At 43.6% G+C, this 21881-nt stretch overlaps 1 protein-coding gene across 3 annotated transcripts; it reads right to left on the reverse strand.

The window, feature by feature from the left end:
- Positions 1-205: 205 nt before the first annotated feature.
- On the reverse strand, positions 206-15013 carry LOC125510511 (xanthine dehydrogenase). 3 transcript variants are annotated; one of them, XM_048675722.1, is made up of 14 exons: positions 14700-15013; positions 12609-12708; positions 11817-11925; positions 8879-10381; positions 7759-8001; positions 7328-7642; positions 5906-6145; positions 5295-5579; positions 4999-5220; positions 3795-3956; positions 3531-3665; positions 1533-1769; positions 1260-1433; positions 206-650 (listed from the first exon to the last, which is right to left on the reverse strand). In XM_048675722.1, exons 1-14 carry the CDS (start codon positions 14839-14841, stop codon positions 408-410), a joined length of 4110 nt encoding a protein of 1369 aa, XP_048531679.1. In that variant the 5' UTR covers positions 14842-15013; the 3' UTR covers positions 206-407. The 3 variants fall into 3 exon arrangements, with proteins under 3 accessions (XP_048531679.1, XP_048531689.1, XP_048531696.1); XM_048675732.1 differs by lacking the exon at positions 12609-12708 and having other exon boundaries at positions 14700-14831; XM_048675739.1 differs by lacking the exons at positions 11817-11925; positions 12609-12708; positions 14700-15013 and adding an exon at positions 11743-11766.
- Positions 15014-21881: the final 6868 nt, after the last annotated feature.

Raw genomic sequence — 21881 nt, forward strand, 5'->3', positions numbered from 1 at the left:
TCAGAAAGTTCTGAATATCTACAAAATAAAATCATCAGCATACCTTCATACTATGTCAACATGAAAAAACTCTGCAAATCTAATCATATGGCACTTCCACAAATAGACATTCATACAGCGTGTCAATGAAATGAAATGATACGGAAATCATACTCTAGTGGCCTTTTAAATTGTCTCTGAAGCCCCCGCAAAAAGAAAATGTCACTAAACTGAAAAAATCAAACTATTTGTTTTTGCTCGTATTTCAGTACAGGTTATTTGAAATATGTAGTATTCATAATCCTAAATCGGCACTTCATCTGTACTTTTATCTTGCACACATCGAGTCCGTACTGTACAGTATAGTACACCACATAAACAGGTATACAAATTTACGTTGTATGTATCGGCTACTCTGGCAGTAACCACTATATGCTAAGCTTGGGACGGTAATACACACTCGCAAATTTCTTCGTAATGGAGTCAACACATGCCATCCTTATTCTTTCAGGCGTTGCCGGGTTGTCGAGGGGGAACCAGTCGAGATGACCCTCCTCCGCCCTAGCTGCCGCGATCGCGTCTTTTATCGCAAACAAGACGGCGGAAGCGAGGAAGAACGGTGGCTCTCCTACAGCCTTGGATGAGTGTATAGCCCTTGGATTTGGAACACCCTGCAATGAAGAGAATAACATGCAGGTTAATCAAGAGACACCAGGCAAGTGAATATAAATACATGCCTTCCCGAACAACACAATTCAGGAGCGCCTTATGAGAAGACAGCTAGGAAGTTAAAATGAACTCTGGAATGCCTACGGCCTCTGAAATGGTAGGAAACCCATCCTGTCAGATATCAATTGCCTTTCCTTTTGCTAAAAAGCATTAATTCTTTTCAGATCCTAGTTAGTACCATGATTCGATGATGAATTAGTTATGTAGCAGGGTTACATTTAAACACCGAAGGCAACACAAGGCAGAATAGCAACAATTAACTGCTACGGTTAGTATAAGACTGGTTAAACGATGTTTGATTTCATTTTAAAATGATTTTCTCAGTAGTTTCAGCGAGCATTTCTTGCGAGATCTGGTGAGCATGTTACAGTATGTGTATAACAATGCCAGATATGTTGAACGAACTGATGTTGTAACAGCTGACTTGTACTGTTGCAGTACAAAACAACACTTTTCCGTTGTAATATTTTTGAATCCAACTTCTTCAACCAGGTCTAATATCCCCCCTACACACCTTTAAGACATAATGCGTTTATATTTTGGGAACTTACCTTCAATAGTGAAACCTTGAAATTGAGAGGTATATCATTTACAGAGGGTATTTTGTAAGAGCCAGGACCACAAGTGAAAAGGTGTCCAGGTCGAATCCACTTGTGGTTGTCATCCCCCCATTTTAGCTCTTCCATGGCAGCCCAACCCAAACCTTGGATGAAAGCTCCTTCAATCTGAAATAATGTATCGAAGCTGAAGAACAATACCAAAAAAAGGGGGGGAGAGGATATCACTGCTCCAGAATCCTAATCCATCATATCCTGTAAACATACCTGACCAATATCAATTGCTGGATTAATCGAATAGCCGAGATCCATGACAATATCAGCTGTCCTTGTGTGGAAATCCCCAGTTAGGGTGTCAATCTCAACTTCTGCAAATGCGGCTCCATAGGTGAAATAATTAAATGGACTCCCCTTGCCAGCAATCCAGTCAAACCCGATATCAGGGGTGATATAAAACCCATGAGCAGAAAGATCTACCCGTTCCATGTAGCATGCTTGAGCTAACTGAAAAACAGAAGATAAAAGGCCATACCAAAATTAATTGGACTGCTAATTTTTTACAGTTATAATACAATATTTTTGAATACTATCCATAAACATACACCTAGGTTATGTGTGAATAGCAGGAAGCATCACAAAGCCAGCTGCATCAATCAATCTAGAAGAATACTCACATGCTCACAGCTGGCGACAGAGGCACCAAAAAGCTATGGGGATCATCTTGGCTCAAGCTACAACCCAGATGAGCTTGAACATGGACTCAAAAATGTGAATCTACAAAGTTTGAATAGCCTGACAGGGTTTGCTTAGATGTATATCCCTAATTTTGACAACTTGTCAAGTTCAGCTTAACCTTTATCAAACGATTTATATTTCATATAAGTGAACATTATTCTTTCGATGGCACACTCACTTTTGTCGATTTTTTATCAAACACAATCTCAAAGGGGGGGAGCTAGATTCTCGACTCATTGTCAGCCCTAGTTGTTAGCTGTCAAATGTCAGTACAGGGCAAATATGACATCACTGCCACTTCCTCAGATGAAGGAGAAATTCAGTACCTACAGCAAAGAAATGGGTTTTATACTGCAATCCTGGAGGTGGCAACTTCGTGGCAGTAAGCACTCACAAAATGCAGGCATAGTATGCTAGGGAAGCACACAAAATTCTACAATATTGTGAGAGAACATATATTTGGGTTAGAACTCAACAGCCTTTGGTGCTTGGCGATCAAGGTGAGGGACTGAGGGTTTCAAGGGATTTCACAGAGGGGAAAGGATGATTTTAAGTGGCTAGATGGAGTTACAACGTCAAGCGCACTTTGTAACACCTCTTTACCATTTTATTTTCAGAGTTAGATGTCAAGAAGATGCGACACCGCCGACATGCTCCTCAAGCAGGGATGCCCCACAGCCCTATCTGCTCTCTCTGTCGCATTCATCTGGAGTCGGCTTTGCACCTAGTCGTGAACTGCTCATTCGCACGGTATGTAGGGACAGACTGCTTGCTGCACTTCGGACTGCACTTTGCCTCTCCTGCGCCTAAGGAGCACAACTCTGATGATTGGTGCTTCCGTTCCATCGGCAACACCTCCAAGCCTGCTGCCAGGAAGATTAACTGCAGTGACGATCTCTGGAGCAATGTCAATGGCAGAGGCTCCGTTTTATCCATCGGTCCTTCCAGAATATAGCCACCAATCCGTCACCACCAGTGCGTATCGTGGAAGAATGGAATAATGGAGCATCATCAGAGATGGGAACCTACAAACCTACCCACGGATGGCCACTGTCGATGCGCGCAAGCCAGGACCAGCAAATGCGAAGAGCAGTGTTCAGCAGATGTATATCATGGATCTTTTTCATACTTGATGGTACAGACGTTACAAACTATTTTACGTGCTTACACTCCATTACACTGACCCCCGATGGTTTTACTAGTCCAAAGATTGGTACATTACCTGTAGTCCTGTACTAGTTACCCAGTTGTTGGTCCCAAGTCCCAACACTAGGCCTATACACCGGCAGTATCATTAGAGATAATGCATTGTACAAATGGAAAGAGCCATGACCGAAGGATTGCTACGATAGCATAACCAGGTAGTAAGCATTACAAGGTGTCAACATAGCATAATGACAGTATTGATCATATTTAGTTGTCTCAGAAATAAAATAATGAATTCATACAGTTCACCAAGATTCTTCAAGCAAGAATCAATAATGTTGCCCAACTACTCAAAGACACAGAATAGGATATTGGTAGAATTACCTCAGCGAAGGACTTATGATTCCCCCTACTAGCAATGGGTTCCATCCGAGCCTTTATTTGCTGACAAGCATCCAAAACTGCAGCACCATACAAATCCGAACTGGCAGAGGCTGCTGTTGGTGAAGCATTTGGAACCTAAACACAAGAAATACATGATCATCCCATCGTTGCTAACACAAATAGTATAATTAAAAAAAGTGAATATATCTCGTGTAGAGGGAGACTTGTTGGCCCCCCTTACCAGGCATGGGTTCCAAATCTCACCTTATCGGTACTTGTCTCTGAGATAAATACACAGCTTATAGGGATATCTAGTGATGAGGCGGCAACTTGGGCTATCTTTGTGTGTAAACCCTGTCCCATCTCAACCCCGCCATGCGTTACCAGGACAGTACCATCAGTGTAAACTTGCACAAGAGCACCAGCCTGCAATTGTTCATCCATCAAAACTTATGTTATATTCAATTATGATGCAAACAAACATATAATAATGTAACCCATAGCTAAGTTTTTTACTTGTTTAATATTTTTCAGTGGAACATCTATAATTTAAACAAGGATTCAAAATATCATCATGGTACTGGAGTATACACTGGCGAGAAATGGCACAAAATACAGCATATTAATGAAATTTCGTTCCAATTCACAATCCACACCGAGCACAAATGCTTCCCTAGTACCAGAACCAGCAACTACGATGGGCTTGTGACATGGTAGACACTGCTAGCATGTGTTCTGGGTACATATGAGATGACTACGACACCGCCCACACCGGGGATGCCCGTTATCCCATTATCTGTTTAGCTATCAGGTGGAGAACCCAACGAGGCTAAAATTCATAACTTCTCCACAATTTTGTTTTAACTTGCTTTATGATATATATATAAGTAGAAATAAGTATAGCCGTTCATACAAATGATGCTGATCTGATAGAAAATGAGTTATAGAAGGATTACACAAATGCAAGGTTAGAACAAAAATTCATACTTTTAAAGTTTAGACACACAGGCACACCAATAGCATGTACATGAGTATGAGCAAATCAGGGAGTGGGGTTGGGAAAGCATTCCCATCCATATCGACAGCAGGAACAAATCATCCCAATGCGCTAGACTCGTTTGCCATCCTCCCCAAACATTCACCACAAAGCAAATAATGTAGTACTACATCGACAGCGGGAACAAATCATCACAATTCTCTAGACTCGTTTGCCATCCCTCCCCAAACATTCACCATAAAGCAAATAATGTAGTACTACATTGACATAAACTCAATAAACATTTAAGCAGAAAAACATGAAAATATGTTCTCAGACTTGCAACTGGAAAAACAGAGCATGTGGACTGTATAGTTTTAACATATGTTGAATAACTAGTAGTCTTATGGAATTCCCAAACATTAAGTAGCCAAAACTGAGACCCCAAAATCAGAGCTTTCTATGTGTAGTCTGTGAGGGGAAGCTATTCACCTGATTCATAAATTTTGCAGTGAAGGATATGCCAAATTTTGTGGGAACCATAGCAATGCCTCGCTTCCTCCAACGATTTTCACTGTTAAAAACATTTACAGCTTTGCGAGCCTCCAAAATATTACAAGATGCCTTCAGTTCATCCCAAACCGAATGCATTGTACAATTCTGGAGCAGCTGGCCATAATAAAGCTCAGTTCCCTCACTTTGGAAATTAAGTTCCTGTAAACAGTATATTAGTTAACCAACAATGGTGTGGCAAGGCTAGCACCATCCACTAAGCTGTGCATGCTTACTTTTATCTCCTCTGGACTCCGCTTGAGTTCTGTAGCCATGTGATGAATCCAATTCTCTGCAATCAACATGCCTTGTGGACCACCAAAACCTCTAAAAGCAGTATTGCTTGGGAAATTTGTAAAGCATACTTTCCCACTGACTCTGATATTTGGTATAGCGTACACATTTTCCGAATGGAAAACAGCACGCTCCAAGACTGCAAGGGACAGATCTAGTGAGTTACCACCGTTGTTGTAAATTTCGAGATCTAAGGCCTGTATCTTCCCGTCATTGGTAAATCCAAGCTGAAAGATCAACCATAGTTAGGTAGAATACAAAAAAGGAAAGTGAAGTTTAGTATTAGTCATATTAGAGCTAAGCATCCACTTGTTATTGTCCCCAATTGACTTCAACATTACATGACAGTGGTCCAGTGTATTTACTGGTTATCACTTAGCATTCAGATTTATCTTTCAAATCTCAAGAAATGATGCATATGGAGATATTGAGTCCTTCAGAACCAATCAACCAAGTTGCTGAGATTATTTGCTATAAACTCAGCAAACTCCAGTCATCAAACTCACAGTATTAACTATCAGACTGAAACGGATGTACTGTTTCAACTCCATACCTTATATTTCCCTAGGAAACTGTGCCTCTGTCCAGTCGTTATCATGTCAATGTCCCTGTCCAAAACAATCTTTACTGGCCTTCTTAGACAATAGGAAGCTACAGATGCCGCGGCAGCAAATATTGCTGATCTAGTTTCTTTTCCACCAAATCCGCCACCAATACGCTTAGTCTTGCAAACAACTTTTGATAGTGGAAGACCAAGAGCATTAGCGACATACTTCTGATGCTTCTGGGGAGCCTTCAGATAAAGAACATTTAGTCAAATAAGAGTATAAGACCAACTACACATGTCATGTTGAACAAAACATGACATAAGACACCAGTGGCAAGAGACAAGTGACTCACAAATAAGGGCAGGAAAGGCAATACTACTAACCTACAAACTATAGCGAAATATACACCATTTAATATGTGTTTAGTATGACATTGTTATGTTAGTGCTCCACATCCATCGTATTAAATAATGTCATACTTGTTTCTTGTATTTATTTGCATGTTCCCCGTGCATCTATGCCACACGCTGCACTGATAATTTTTCTAAACCTAAAGTTTGACAGATAACTAAAAAAAGTTTGTCAGCACCACCTTAACCAGCTCGGCAACTTCCACGTGGCCTGGATGAATGGCGGGTGATGGATTTGGGACCATGTAATAACTAGCAGCAGCATGTTGTGTTCACACTGAAATAACATCAGGCTGAAACCTGCCAAGGTCTGAACCAAGACAGCACTCAACCTTTGGACACACTTCTCTTTGACGAAAGAACGCAGTGATGAACCTTGGGTAGATGTGATGCACATGAGGCTTAATTTATACTCCCTCTGTTCGGTTGTGTTAGGCCGGTAAGCACATCCAGGTAATCCCTGTTTGTAAGGTCATAGTTACGATACTCTCACCCTTCCATGTGGTAAGATTTCATGCCCCCATGGGCTGAAAAATCCAGGCCCAAATCGACTTGAATCCACCGATTTGGCCATCAACAAACCCGAACAGAGGGAGTACTGAAGATTACTGTGATCGAGTCATTAGGTGATTAAGGACTACATAATATACAAATTCTTAGAAGTGAAGGCTACTGCGAAAATGAAAAGCAAAGCCTACTGCGAAAATTGAATGCACCAGATACTGGGCCATAGCCTACAACAAGCAGAAACACTAGTTGCAGTGGATCCCACCACCTCTACCCCTGCCTCTTAACCTGGCATGTTAGAAGAGTAGCAAGTGAGATGTTTTCCCTGCCCCGCATACTGATGTCCAGTAGGGTATTACTTTGCAATATCTCCAGGCAAGAGAAGGTTCATACTCCTTTTATTTCTAGAGTACTTATACATTTGTGAAGAAGCTATAACTCTGGGAGCATGAAACATATTATCAACATGCAATTCACATTGTAAATTCAAAACTAAAGAACAGAGCATACTTGCGTAGATGAGATCATATGAATTTCATTTCCAGAATCAACTGGCCAGACAAAAGTGCATTGAGGTTCCATGTAGAAGTGCTCTTGACCCCCGACTCGAATTTCTCCTTCTATAATTTTATCGCATGTATTGGATGCAAAACATTGTTCAACATCCCCATTTGAAAGGCATCTTGTGGTATTGGGATGAAAGCTACCAGCTTTGACAGCTTCCGATATTGAGAGGATTGCTGGCAGCTCAGAATACTCAATATTTACTTTATTTGCAGCAGCTTTTGCGTTATCATGGGTATCTGCCACAACAATTCCAATAATCTGCCAATGAGAAGAGAAAGGTGTAACTGAAAAATTAACAAAAAAATGCGGGATTCCCCACTTCCCAAGTCATATCAAAACTTGTATGCCTAAAATATCAGATCTAGCAGATATACCTGGCCAACACAAGTAACAACATCAGACGCAAAAACCTCCTCGTCATGGATAATTGGCCCAATATGGTTAGAACCAGGCACATCTTTTGAAAGAAAGAGACCAGCAAACCCAGGGGAACATTTGGCAACTGAATCGTCGATAGACAAAATGCGAGCATGAGCCTTCTTACTCAGCACCAGAGCAGCATGTAAGATATTCGGGGGTGTTGGTGTGTCATCAACATATTCTGCCTCACCAGTGACCTAGCATATTGGATCGAGAGATCAAGCAAGTCAAAAAATAAAGTATAGTTCCCTTTTTGCTGTTTTTTTTTCTTTGCTCCATTTGGAGTTTGGTTGTATTTTTGCGACACTTGTAACAAAAAAAGGTGCACATTTGGATGTTTGCTCCAAAAAAAATTGTTACAGCATAGGACAAATAATTATCCAGTAGTGGAGGAAGCTACAACAACATAGCACGTTTCTTAGTTCAAGGCTCGTCCGTATTTATTTATTTGTGCCTTTTACAAGAAGGTTGATCCCACGTGAGAGTAAGAGTATGTGTTCACTTATAACTTTTGCAGCTGGTTCTGCATATGAGTAAGTGTGCAAACGTTATTTGTGCCTCTTGCAACAGTGATGGTCCTGCTTGCGAGTATATTGCATTTATTAGTTGTTGACTTTTACAAGATTGTTAGCCTCATGTGTAAGTAAGAATGCAGAGAGGAGTGAACTCACCACCAACTCCAATCTTTATAAGTAGGAAAGGTAAATACTACTGTTAAGCTTCATGCACTAGCCAACGCAACCAAAAGTCCGAACTGATGGAAAGGGCTAGTGCAATCCACATATACTGTAACACCCCCTCTCACGTGTGACGGGGAAGACAAGTCAACACGTGCAACCGGAAGAGAGCGACGGCGTGCGAAACTCACGTATGACTCAAGAGGCCTATACGTGGACACAAAGGGGGGCATCGGCAATTTTTAGATAAATTGCACAAACCAGGACTTGAACTCAAGACCTTAGCTCTGATACCATGTTAAGCTTCATGCACTAGCCAACGCAACCAAAAGTCCGAACTGATGGAAAGGGCTAGTGCAATCCACATATACTGTAACAACTACAAGGTTAATAATACCTGAAGAATAGCTGACATATGAACCATTGGCTGTCCCACAGCAGTTCCTTGCCCCACTGATTCATAACCTTGAGTTCCAATAGAAACAGGTCTAGTGTAAGACTGTATAGCTGACATATTAGCTGCATCCAGCCCAACCTTCCATAACCCTTTATTGTTCATCTCATGCGTAACATAAAGGAAAAATTTGAAAAAGAAACTCAAAGTGAGTGAACTGCGAAATTCAACCATTCCACCTGGTGCATTCTCTGCTAGTGGGATGTCCTCTTTTAATAAATTAAAGGTCTCATCCAGCAATCCATCATCTAACTTCTTTCCAACAAGGAATTTTTCAGTTTTTGCAGCAGTAAGTGGAACCGCAGCTACCCCTCCGTAGACAATAGAGACATCAGATACTATCCAGTTTCCTTCAGCTTCTGTTATATGCATACGCATTCCAGCATTCACCAAAGCAATGTCATCCTCCCTTCTATGTGCCTGTTTAAATTCTTTTACATATTCATATGGTCTTGTCCATGGTAGTATAACAGAGAGCAATATTTCATCAGCCTTTAAATCAACTTTGCGATAGCCAAGAAAGAAATCTTTTGCAGCAGTAGTCCTAACATTATTGTTGACATCAATTATCTGGAAATTTGCACCAATGGCCATCCAAAGTGGGTTTAGATCTGATATTGGACTAGCAGTACAAATATTACCACCAACAGAAGCAACATTCCTGATTTGTGTTCCTGCAAACCATTTTAACTGCCGTAGTATTGCATGGCAAGACGAAGTTTCATGAGAACCACGCTCCGCAATAACATTTTTGAGGAACTTCTGGAGCTGTGCGAGTCTAACTGCAGAACCAATGTGTAAGCCATGTTCTTCCACTTTGAGGGTATGAAGTTCTGGAACATGGGTAACTGAGATCATGACCTTATATTGAGCATTCTTGAACTTTGTTTCAACTCCCACTTCGGAGTTACCAATGATAAGTTTCGCATCTGGGTAGCAAGATCTCAAATACAGTAGCTGCTCTAATTTAAGAGGTCTATACCATCTGATCCCATTAAACCCATTCAATTTAAGTGGCATAATTTTTCTCAACTGCAGTTCTGGGGGGAAAATGAGCTCCTTCTCGCTGTATGAATTTCCATCGATTTCGTTGTATGAACAAGGTAAGTAGACTTTCACGGAAGACAATGTTGAAGATTCATTAGCATTGACATCTGTCTCATTTCTGCATGAACATGGCTTTCCAGTTGAAGGGCAGATAGCTTGGCCATTAGCGTTTTCTAAAGGTGAAGCTGTGTACAAGGAATCATCCGTTTTCGCAAAGACGCGGAAGGCATCTATTATTGGTCTGTAGCCAGTACAGCGACACAAGTTTCCTGCAAGGCTATCTTCAATCTGCTCTTCTGTAGGAGGATGTTTACTTGATCTCAGCAGTGCATACATGGACATCACGAAACCAGGGGTGCAAAATCCACATTGTGAACCATGTGCCTCGGCTAAACGTTCCTGTAATGGACATACAGCGTCACGAGAAAGGCAAATAGATACAAATGGATGTAGGGAACTGATGAAAGTAATGTTACTCAATATTTCACTTAATTTTTCCCAGCATACAGAAGGCTGTAGAAACCTAACACAGCACGGACATGTGACAGCTTTATAGTTTATACATGACCACATTTTCAATAAATGGATTTCAAGTAATAAACTCTAGACAGTAAACTCGTTTAGTGAGAGGGTAGGTTTTTTGTTAGGGCGTGCACAATGGTGCTATTTTAGCAATGCCACCTAAGATAATTGCTGAGTTGGAGAAGAGAGAAATGAGAAAAAAAGACTTGCCTTCCCTTAGCTAAGAGCATGTCTAGTCCATCCCCCAAAAGCTAAATATGGGGGAAATTTTCTGGTTCGGGGAATTAAGCAGTAGCTAGTCCATCCCCCCAAATCTACAGCTCTAGCCCATTTTTGCTCCAAAGAAGGGCAAGTCTCAGCAAACTGGGGCAGCCCACTCGTCCCTCTCGGCCATTGTACCCATTGTACTGTTATGGATGCAACTTGATTGTATTGAAGGACCACGGGGCATATGTATATTACACAAGACTTGGGGTACAAGGAAAGGAAACATAGTCTAATAGGACTCCTTGACCTAATACTAATACTCCTTAACATGTACAAGATGTCATCTCTTAGTTACACAGGAGTATTTTCTAGTATGAATGTATGAGCCCATAAATATAGGAGTAACACTAACATACAATCCATTGCATAATATCTTTGTTTGTCTTCTCTAAATGATATGCATGGTAGATAAGGCTGTCTTATCAGTTATCAACGATTGTACATGCCCTTAGTCCACTTGACATCTTTGGAGAGTGGAGAGACTTGACCTGATTGCATAATATGGTGTATTCATATCATAAAAAACATAACCTATCAAAATAGAAATATATATTTTCCTGTACTAAGCGTAGCTAATTCATCATTTGATCTACTCAATATTCCTACCATGCCAAATTGAGCTGCTTTAGTTGTGCTCACCAGGTTCTGCAACTTTTGTTAGTCATATTTTACCTGGATACTAGTCTTACAGTAAATAGTATATCGGTGTGTCAATTATTTTATGACATTGTCGTCCTTGTATCAAGCTAAATGGGTTAATGTCACGTGTCAGAATCAGACCTGATGATGTTCCCAGAAACAGAATCAGACCACCACACCTGACCTACTGCAGTATACATGGATAGGTTTTACTGCTATAGAATCTTAACCTTTTTCAGTACGTTTTAATCAACAGAATACAGTATTATCATAAAAGAATTTAAATATTCCATATTCATCATTTCACTAGCCAGCATGGGAAAAAATACTACCTTCTACCTTGGTAGTCAGGATCATATCGGTAACAGATGTAGCTGCCACAAGTCATACAAAAACAGTGCATCACCTGGACTGGGTGCAAACCTCGCTGGCGATCTCCAATTCCCTCTACTGTGATTATGTGCATTCCTTCCAAAGAATAAAGTGGAGCCAGGCAGGCGTTTATTGCATAATGCCTACATAAAGTAAGTAAATTATGTGGGCCAAAATGGAGCTCAAATTCAAGGAATAGGCAATAGCCACAAAAGATACATGGCAGTTAATATACAGGATTTACATTTGCCACTCAAAAATGGCTCATCAGCAATGCACGCCACTATACCCTTTAAACACCACAGGTTAAGAAATGCATGCAAGCTACAGTATGCAAATGCATGTTGTGTTTCAGCTGGAAGAAAACAGAATGAATAAGGGTGAATGTACTGCAGAATCTATTTCCATTGCTATGTGACCCACAGTTTTTTAGGATTGTTTGGTTGGTGGATCCAAGTAGAATGGAATGGAATGGTTCCACCTCAGTATTTTCCACGAAGAATGGAATTATTCCTGATTTTGTTTGATTGGAGGGATGGGATAGAACGGGATGGTTCCATTATGTGTTTGGTTGGAGGGATGGGATGGAATCAATATTTTTTTGAGGATTTTTGTTTTGAGGAATGGGATGGAATAAATATGGTTCAAGGCGCGCCGTGTATAGAAATAGCGAGGTTACCTCTAGCATTTGCAAATTTGCATATGTATAAATTTCAGCAACAGCTCATTTGCATTGTCAGCAACATTTATTCGGTTTTCCAGAAACAGTAACTCAAATTAGATAGAATGAGTATGACATCACTCGTTGAAGAAATATGATTCTCACTGTGATTTCTTTGTAGTTTGATCATAGCATGAGACCATGACAGTGCAGGCACCACAACCGCCTTCACCACATCCAAGCTTTGTTCCTCGAAGACCGATATCTACAATACATGGCTACAGAGAAATTAGGAAGTAGTTTGCAAAGCACCAAGTGTAGATGATGCAAGTACTATGTGTTACATTATATCTTGAAGGCTTGAAGCTGACAAATGCAGCAGTCTATGACCCCAACGGGTGCTCTTGAACTTCTCACAAGAAGGTGATCGCTGACTATGATGATGCTATAGCGTCCATCGAGGCTCAGTTTGCTGCCTACAAGACATGGGCGGAGGAGGATAGTTCTGCCTCCACTATTCTCGGTTTCTAAGCAACGTGGTTGTTCTTTCTTAGGCACAGTTGATGCGGGCACGTGTTCGTGATCACTATGAGCCCCCTCTATGTACCTCGCTGCTATGCGACAGGAGCAGTGATTGAATCAGAGTGATGCAACAGTTGATGACTTCTTATTACCCAGCTGTCCCCGGCGTGACGTCAGATTGACTCTCTTGGACTGGAGGTTGGACAAATCTACCGGTGCTCTGAATGTCAGCACTCTCACTTGGAGCTTCATTGCATCTACAATTTCTTGACACATCTTTGGGCTGAGTTTCAACAGTTTCATGCTCAGCTGCTAGCTCACCACCCTTGTGAGTCTGTTGGAGGCCCTTGAAGCTATTCATATGCATACCAGGCTTTATGGCGTGAGTCTGCTTCTTTATCCTTCAGTTCTGGCTGTCTGGGCTCCACCTCCTGCATCTAGTATGACACCCTCCACTGTCCGTTCACCACCGGGCCTTGGTGGTGGTTCTCTTTAGCGCTAGAAAGTTTGTCTTGTGCAACTTCGTCTTCATCAAGAGAATGGTCACTACTCAAAAGAGTTGGGCCCACGACACTCAATCGAACGCATGGGCGATATCCAGCTTGAGAATGGCACGCGGCTCACCCAGCCAGTGCAGCTATCTTGCCATTTGCTGAACCAACATGAAATTATCATGTATGCAGCGTTTTCGGGTGAAAATGCACTGGTTCTCCTCTACCAAAGCCCCCAGCCTAGGCGACAACCTGGTGGCCAACATCTTCGCCACCAACAGGGAGAAGATGTGTATGAGACTGAAGGCGTTGGTAGTCCGTAAGGGCCGAGGTAGCCGATCACTTGGGATGGAGCATTAGCAGGGTCTAGTTCAGTTCATGGAGCCCCCGCCCACAGCGGATGCAGCTTGGGAAAGGCAGCCATAACATCGGCCTTCACAGTCCCCGTGAAACCGTCCGTGCCTGGCGCCTTCCCGCGTAGCAACCGACGCACCAGTCTCACACTTCCTCCTCCGTAAAGGGTTCACCGAGGCTGACCAAGTCGCCTCGGCCATGGCGGCATGGTCAGGGACCACCCAACAATCAACCGTGAGGCTATGGATAACGTTCTTCTGCTTCCTGTAGGAGGCGTGCTGGTGGAAGAAGGCCGTGTTGGTGTCACCCTCCCCTCACTCATCACCGGTTCAGGATTTTGATCAGTTTAACGAGCTCTTTCACATTATATATATTTTGGGAATAATGGCACCCACTCATCTTCTTGGGCTTTTAGTGGCTATGAATCGGTTATGGTAGACTAACTACATCATGTCTGTTTGTCAGTTCAGTTTCATTTCTACATTAGCAGCACACTGCAAAATAAACTATGTTCAGAGAACATTTTGTGTTGATTCCGAGTCCCACTGTACGATTTCTGTATAAGCAGTAACCACCAACGTGCGATTGCATAAACAGAGCAAAAACATTATTTTGAACCATACCCAGCAAGCTTTCAATTTGCTACAGTGACACGCCCCCAAACGACCTCAGGCCACCAATTCTACGATTGCCCAAAAGGGCTTTCGCGCAGCTTTATAGATAAAGCAAAACAATGAAACAGAGTCTGAAAGTACCACGACACATAGCTCCACGAAAAAAGAACCGACAAGTTCAGGCTGGGGGCAGCAGCACAACCGATTCAGGTGCAGGCAGCGCGCCACAGATGCTCACAAACGATACAAGTCAGAGGGCGGGAAGGGGGGGCGACCTCTGAGGTACTGGAGGAGGGTGAGGTGGGCGAGGCCGTCGGGAAGCACGCGGCGGACGCCGTTGACGTAGATGACCGCCTCGTCGGACCAGTCCACCGCCGCGGACGCCCCCTCCTCCGCCGCCTTCGTGAGCGAACCCATGGGCAATCACCGCGGGGCGAAGGCTTTCTGGAAGCGCGCACCGCTCGCGCCGGATGAGAGACGGAGGTGGGGGAGGAAGGATCCCGATTTGGATCAAAGTGTTGTGTGGAAGGTTGTCTGCGGCCGCGGGACTCTGGCAATTGTTTAGAGACGGGTCGAATTGGACTCGTGGAGTGATGCGGCGAGGATGATGCAGCACGTGCGGTAGTAGTGAGCAAGGCGGTAGTTCCACCTGCCGCTGAGTCACGATTCAGACAAACCGCCAAAACCGACATAAGAGCATCTACAAACGGTTCTCTCAAACCCGTCTCATATAAAACTGATCTTGTCTGTAACTTCAACACAAAATGACCTTAATCTAAAATTATTTCACGAAATGGGCCTCTTTTGCATTACGCCCGGGGCTAGGGCGCAATGCTAGTTTTGTCCATTTTCACTCTCATACGCCTGGTCGCTGCTCAGTCACGATTTTTTGACCCAGATGGGTCCCTCAAATGGCCCTTAAACATCCGGACTGACCAGCACTCCCATATTCAGCCTAAATATGGCACGGATATGGGGCGCTCGGACGCGCCCGCCACGTCGGACTGACGGCGTGGCCCCACACGGACTAGCCGGGAAACCCGATGGTCCGACGGGCGCCTCGGCGGTTGCTGCGGTGGAAACGTCGTGTGGCACCGCTCCGGCTCGCCGCCCGAGGCAGTAGCCGGCTATTTAAGCCGGCCGATGCCCCGCGACCCTAACCCAACCCCATCCTCCTTTTCGCGCCGCCAGTCCGAGCCCATCTACCTCCTCTCTTTCCCGCTCCGACGCTCTGTCCACGCTCTGGCACTCCGCCATGGTCCGGAGCAAAGATCAACTACTATGCCATGCTGACGTCGAAGCGCTGCTATGAGATCCAACAGCAGATACTCGCCCGGGAAGCCGCGCGCGCCGCCAGGATCGCTGTCGGGTTGCCTCTAGACTCGCCGGAGCCGGAGGAGGAGGAGGAGCCGGGGAGAGAAGAAGGAGCAGCCGAGGGAAGAGGAGGAGGAGGAGTCGGGGGAAGAGGAGGAGGAGGAGGAGGAGCAGCCGAGGGAAGAGGAGGAGGAGGAGGAGATGGCTCTGATGCAGGTGGACGAGGCGGAGGAGCCGGACCAGCAGGTGCCGGCCTTCAACATGGAGCAGGCAGATGCAGAGTTCGCCGTCGCTAGGGTCGCCCAGTCCGATGAGATGGCCGAGCAGCAGGCCATCCTGGAGTCCATTCAGGATGAGGCCTATGTGGAGGCCAACCGGGCGTTCATCCGGCGGCAGCAAGCGGAGACCGACGTGCTCCTCGACGAGCTCGACGTGGAGATAGAGGCGGCGGAGGCCAAAGCGGAGTAGCCGGAGTTGCAGCTGCCGCCCATGCTGCCGGAGCCGGGCACGGAGATCGTCAACATTTCTAACAACGAGTAGCTAGATGATCGATGTAGTACGTAGGTTGATTTTAGTTTGCATGTCTTTGTATGAATTTGAGAATCTAGTATGAGATGGGCATGTCCACAGGCATTTGAGAAACTGCCATATGTAGTTAGATGCTCTAAAAATGGAGAAATTTGATCTTAACCCATACTTTCTTTTTTCACCTTCATAATTTGGCCCTCGACAAATTGACGGGTGGGGCTGGACCACTTGCCCTTGAAACAACCTTAGGGCAAAACATAATTCATCTAAAATCCCTAGAAACGAGGTACTTCTGTCCCTAGCTGCTGGAATACCCATTCAAGGGGGGGTGTTTGCTTGTACTCGAAATATCCGGTTCAGGATTATTCCTTTCAAAGATGACTCCCTATCTTCTTAAGTGCTCACAAGTTACGCGTTGCATGTGCGTCATTTGTCGCAACCTGAGTTTTTTAATCATTTATTCAAGCCATTTTTGAATCGTGTGTTCAAATATTGAACAATTTTCATCGTTGGATTTATGGCATCGAGATCTTCAAAACTAGATCCTATATCATGGGTAGTGCTTTTCTCTTTTTGGGGAGAAATACAGGTTGTGCTTTCTCGCAAAAGTAAGGTTGTTCTTCTCGCGGAAGCATGAGTTGGGCTTCTCGTTTAAGTAAATATGTGCTTCTCAACGAGAAACACAACTAATTCTCAGTAAAAAAGAGAAACACAATTCTCATGGAAGCACATATTTGTTTCTTTAGCAAGTGCAGTTGTCCTTTGAGAAAAAACAAATTTTTTGTATCTCTAGACCTTGGGGAAAATCAGACAAAAAACAAAAAAACAAAAAGACAATTAAAAATCCAAACACATAAAAAAAAATGTAATTCAAAGGAAGCGCTCAACACACGAAACATGGAGGCGGTGACTGGGCGCACCACTTGGCGCGTTTCCTGACAAAAAAAGTGACCCTTACGGGAGCCCCAAGGGGTAAGGACAACCCAATGAGCGGCCCAAACAGACGCAAAATGTATCCGCATGTCAGACCTTCCCTAGTCATTGCACCCAAGGGAGCGACCCATTTGGATGAGGATACATATCAATAATTTTTAGCAATCAAAGACACAAGCAAATAGAAGGCACACGGCAACATAGGCACAAATAGTAACATAAATTTTTTTGGTATTTAAAAAAATGTAAAAATAAGCAAAGCTAATAAATAAAAGGCAAGAAAGATAAGAACAAGCAAATGATAATTGTGTGAATCGTTCTCCTACTTGTGTGGTTGTTGGGTTTCCATGAAGAGAAAGGGTGATATAGTATAGTAGCATATACCACTTCCTTCACTTAAGAATCAACGTTTATCGATCCAGTAGGAGACACCACATGGACAAATGTTAAACAGTACTTGCACACACACACAAAATACTTGCACCCCAACAAGGCAAAGAGGGCGTCACTCCCCTTGTTCTTGCCCGATTGCAAGGATTAAACCTGGTAGTGATAGATATAATAAATGAAAGTAAAACAAAGCAACGAGCAATTATAGGATTTGTTTTAATATAAATGTGAATGGACCCGGGGGTCATAGCATTCGCTAGAGGCATCTCTCTTGAAGATATCAATGGTGAGTAAACAGTTTACTATTAGGCAATTGATAGAAAAAACGCAATAGTTATACTGATCATCCATGGCATAATTAATACATAAGCATTATGTCCATGAAAAGTAGGCTGTTAAACTTATTGACATCTACTACTATTACTCAACCCCTTGGCCGCTATCCAGCATGCATCGCAAGGTATTAAGTTCATGACAAACAGAGTAATGCTTGAAGCAAGATGACATAATGTAGACAGAATAAGACCATGCAATATGTTCAAACCCCGTCGTTTTACCCTTAGTAGCAACAACACAATCGTTCCTTGCAATTCCTGTTATAGAGTAAGGACACTGCAAGATCGAACCTACTACTATGCACCACTCACTGATGATCTACTCATTAACTTGGCCAAAGAAAACTCATAGATCGAAAGCATACATAGCTATAAAATTACACATAAATAAATCTCAGAGAGGATTCAAATACTTTCAGTGAATAATCTGATTATAAACCCACAATTCATCGGAACCCAACAAATGCACCACGCAATATACATCAGATTGATCTCAGATGAGATCGTTGTATTGAAGATCATAAAAAGAGAGAAAGAGTCATCTAGATACTGCTAAGGACCCTAAGGTCTTGTGGGAACTACTCACACATCATTGCGGAGGCAACCAAGTCGATGAAGATAGCCTCCCCAATGGTTCCCCCTATGGCAGAGAACCGAAAAGGGCCTCCAAATGGGATCGCGGAAGACCAGAGGCTTGCAGTGGGCGGAAGAATTGTTTCAGAACTTGGTACCGAGGTTTCTGATTATTGGGGAATTTATAGGACTAGAATTAGGTCAGAGGAGCAGAAAGGGGGGCACAAGGCACCTGGGCGCGCCCTACCCCCCAGGGCACACCCCCTGCCTTGTGGCTCCGTCTTGCATCGTCTGGTCTCCTCCCGGAGCTTCCAAGGTCCCTTCTGGTCCAGAAAAATTGTCAAAAAGTTTCGCCGTGTTTGGACTTCATTTGGTATGGATTTTCTGGAAAACCAAAAACATGCAGAAAAAGGCATCTGGCATTGGGCATTGAGTTAATGCTGCTTGTAAATTGTGTTGGGATTTTCCCCGAAGTGAAGAGAAGATGCAACACAGTAGAGATAAGTATTTACCTTAGTGAGAACCAAGGTTATTGAACCAATAGGAGAACCAAGCGAGCTCCCCTTAGCAGCATATGCACACACAAAAGCAAATACTTGCACCCAACGCGGGCAAGAGGGTTGTCAATCCCCTTGAACTCATTACTTGCAAGGATCAAATCTTGTATAGGTAGATAGATAAATTGCAAAACAAAATAAAAGTAAATAAATTGCAGCAAAGCATTTTTAGTTTTTATGATATGGTAAAAGTAGACCCGGGGGCCATACTTTTCACTAGAACATTCTCTCTCGAACACATAGCATATAGTGGGTAAACAAATTACTGTTGGGCAATTGATAGAAAAGCGCATAGTTATGACATTATTCATGGTAATTATCGCACGTCAGCAATCCATCAAAGACGGAGTGGAAGAAGAATGGGAAGGTTGTGCCCTCCCGTTGGGTGGACGAGCACGACGCCGGCCAGATCTTTGTCGCCCCATGCTAGTTGTGCGCGCTGACCGTCATCGAGCGCACCTTATCCAAGCCCTCCTCGTTGAGGATGATGGACTTCAGCAATGCGGCCTGGCCCTGGCGCAGCCGCCTTCCCCTTTCCTTTCTTGGGAGCCATGGCGGCAGAAGTAGAGGAAACAGAGGAGCAGTGTGCAGGAAGGCGGAGAGGGAGATGAGAAGCAATGATGCGCCCACGGCCTACGCTGGCAGGCTTTATGACCAAGCCGGCGGTTACCAAGGCATCGTGGGAAGTGGAGGTGTTCCTGTCGTAGAATTGTCACGGCAGATGTCCTAGTGTGAGGACTTAGTCGCGAGGCCAACGCATCTATGTGGTAGCTTGAGAGGGGTTGAGCGGAATCGAGAGACGCAACACAAGACAAGGATTTAGACAGCTTCGGGCCCCGGGAAACATCATCCGGTAATAACCCTACATGTTGTTTGTGGCTAGATCTCATTATACTCATGAGAGAGTCGCCGCATAAGCCGACTCCCCCTTTGTGTCTAGCCCTAGATATTGTTTCTTGTCCCCTGTCCCTCTTTCGGGAGCCCTGCCCCTCCTTATATAAGTTAGAGGGGCGGGTTACATGTGGAGTCCTAGTAGGACTAGGATTATTCTATCTTCTCTTACAAGTTGATTACAAGTCCGGGTCTTGCTTCCTCGTAAAGGAGATATTCCTCACGCCTTTCCTCTTAAGCCGGCCTACCATAACGTAGCTGTCCTTCTGGGCCTTGAGCCTCTTGGGCCCCCGGGTCTTGTCGCTCCTTTGATCCGCTTGCCAGGTCACCCATAAGTCGCCAGGCTCGGGCGGGTCACTTAGTGATTCATCCAGTCAGGGCAGGTCATTAATGAGTCGCCAAGTCCGGCCGGGTTATACATCTGGCCGGGTCATACCGCGGGTATATCCCCGACATTAGCCCCCAAGTTTAATTTGGATTTATCCATGTTAAACTGATCTGCAACATAAACACAAGAACAAATTGACAGGTTGCACTCCGGGTTAAATATTCTTGTAAGCCGGCACTTGATCATCCTTAAGTCCTTGTCATCTCCTCCTTCTGGAAAATCCGGGTTAATGGACCAACTTCGTAGTCAATTTGCTTGTAGAAGAAATATTGTAAATAAAGCATCCATTTGAGTTGGCCTTCAATGCTCTGACTTGACAAAAATATTGGTCTTCAAATATTCAACTTATATTCAGCCGACTTGAGATATAAAACTTGTCGGTTTATGATTACCAAAATTGCCGGGTTATAAATAGATGATGCCGAGTCATAATTGTCGCTGACGCCGGTTTATGATTTTTGCAGACACCGGGTCAATCTGATTTACTCAAACTGAAAATTTGAAGATATTTCCCCCTTATATCCATAATACCTGTAGCCCCCAAGGGCCGGTTTAATCAGTATGAATAAGCCGGGACTTATCACCATGGCTTTAAATGAAATCCAGTTGTGTAGCCCCCATGAGTCGGCTATAGTCATAGTAGTGTAGCCGGGTCATCCTAGAATTGTCTTAAGCAAAGAGCAATATGCATTAGCCCCCAAGTGTCGGGTCATTATGTAATAATGAGCAGGGACTTTGTAAATATGATGATGTAAATTTGAGCAGTAACGTGTAGCCCCCAAGGGCCGGCTTAGTAAGATAATACTAAGCTGGGACTTTTCATTGAAAATAATATCATACGATGTAACCCCCATCCTGGGGCTTGAACCCGCGTCCACAAAGTTAAGAGCTTTATGCTTTACCAACTGAGCAGTGGATCCTTCAATATATAATGGAATAAGGCTTGTGTATCTTGAATTTTAACAGGAGCAATTGGTAGCCCCCAAGGGCCGGCTCATTACAATGGGATGAGTCGGGTCTTCAATAAGGCCAATAAAAATGACTTTGCATTAGCCCCCAAGTGTCATGGTGCATGCTTGCAGCGACATGAGACTTGCATATTTGATGTAACCTCAACTTGAATAATGTAGCCCCCAAGTGCCGGGTCGTAAGCTTGCAGTGACTCGGGACTATTTCCTCCATTGTAAAATAAATCATGCCCATTGATAAAGATAATAGTTGTGGCGCTAAAGCGACTTTGAAAACCTCAATCATAATACTGGTTATTGATAATCATAATAGAAATCCAGCTATGTTGGCTATTCAAAATTTGAATAATATAATCCGGTATGAAAACCTCAATCATTCAATATCATCATTGAAAATCCAGCCATGTTGGCTATTTTAAAGAATTCAAATACCTTATCTGTTGACAAGTAAATCCGGAGTTTAAATACCCGGCGACTCTTGGCCGATGGCGATTCAATACGCCTTCATTGTAAACTGGAATTTTCATAACCCGGCGGCTTATAGCCTTTTGAGAAAAATCCAGAACGGATAATCATTTTG

This window comes from Triticum urartu, chromosome 1 (genome assembly GCF_003073215.2).
Source record: "Triticum urartu cultivar G1812 chromosome 1, Tu2.1, whole genome shotgun sequence".
Lineage (NCBI taxonomy): Eukaryota > Viridiplantae > Streptophyta > Magnoliopsida > Poales > Poaceae > Triticum > Triticum urartu.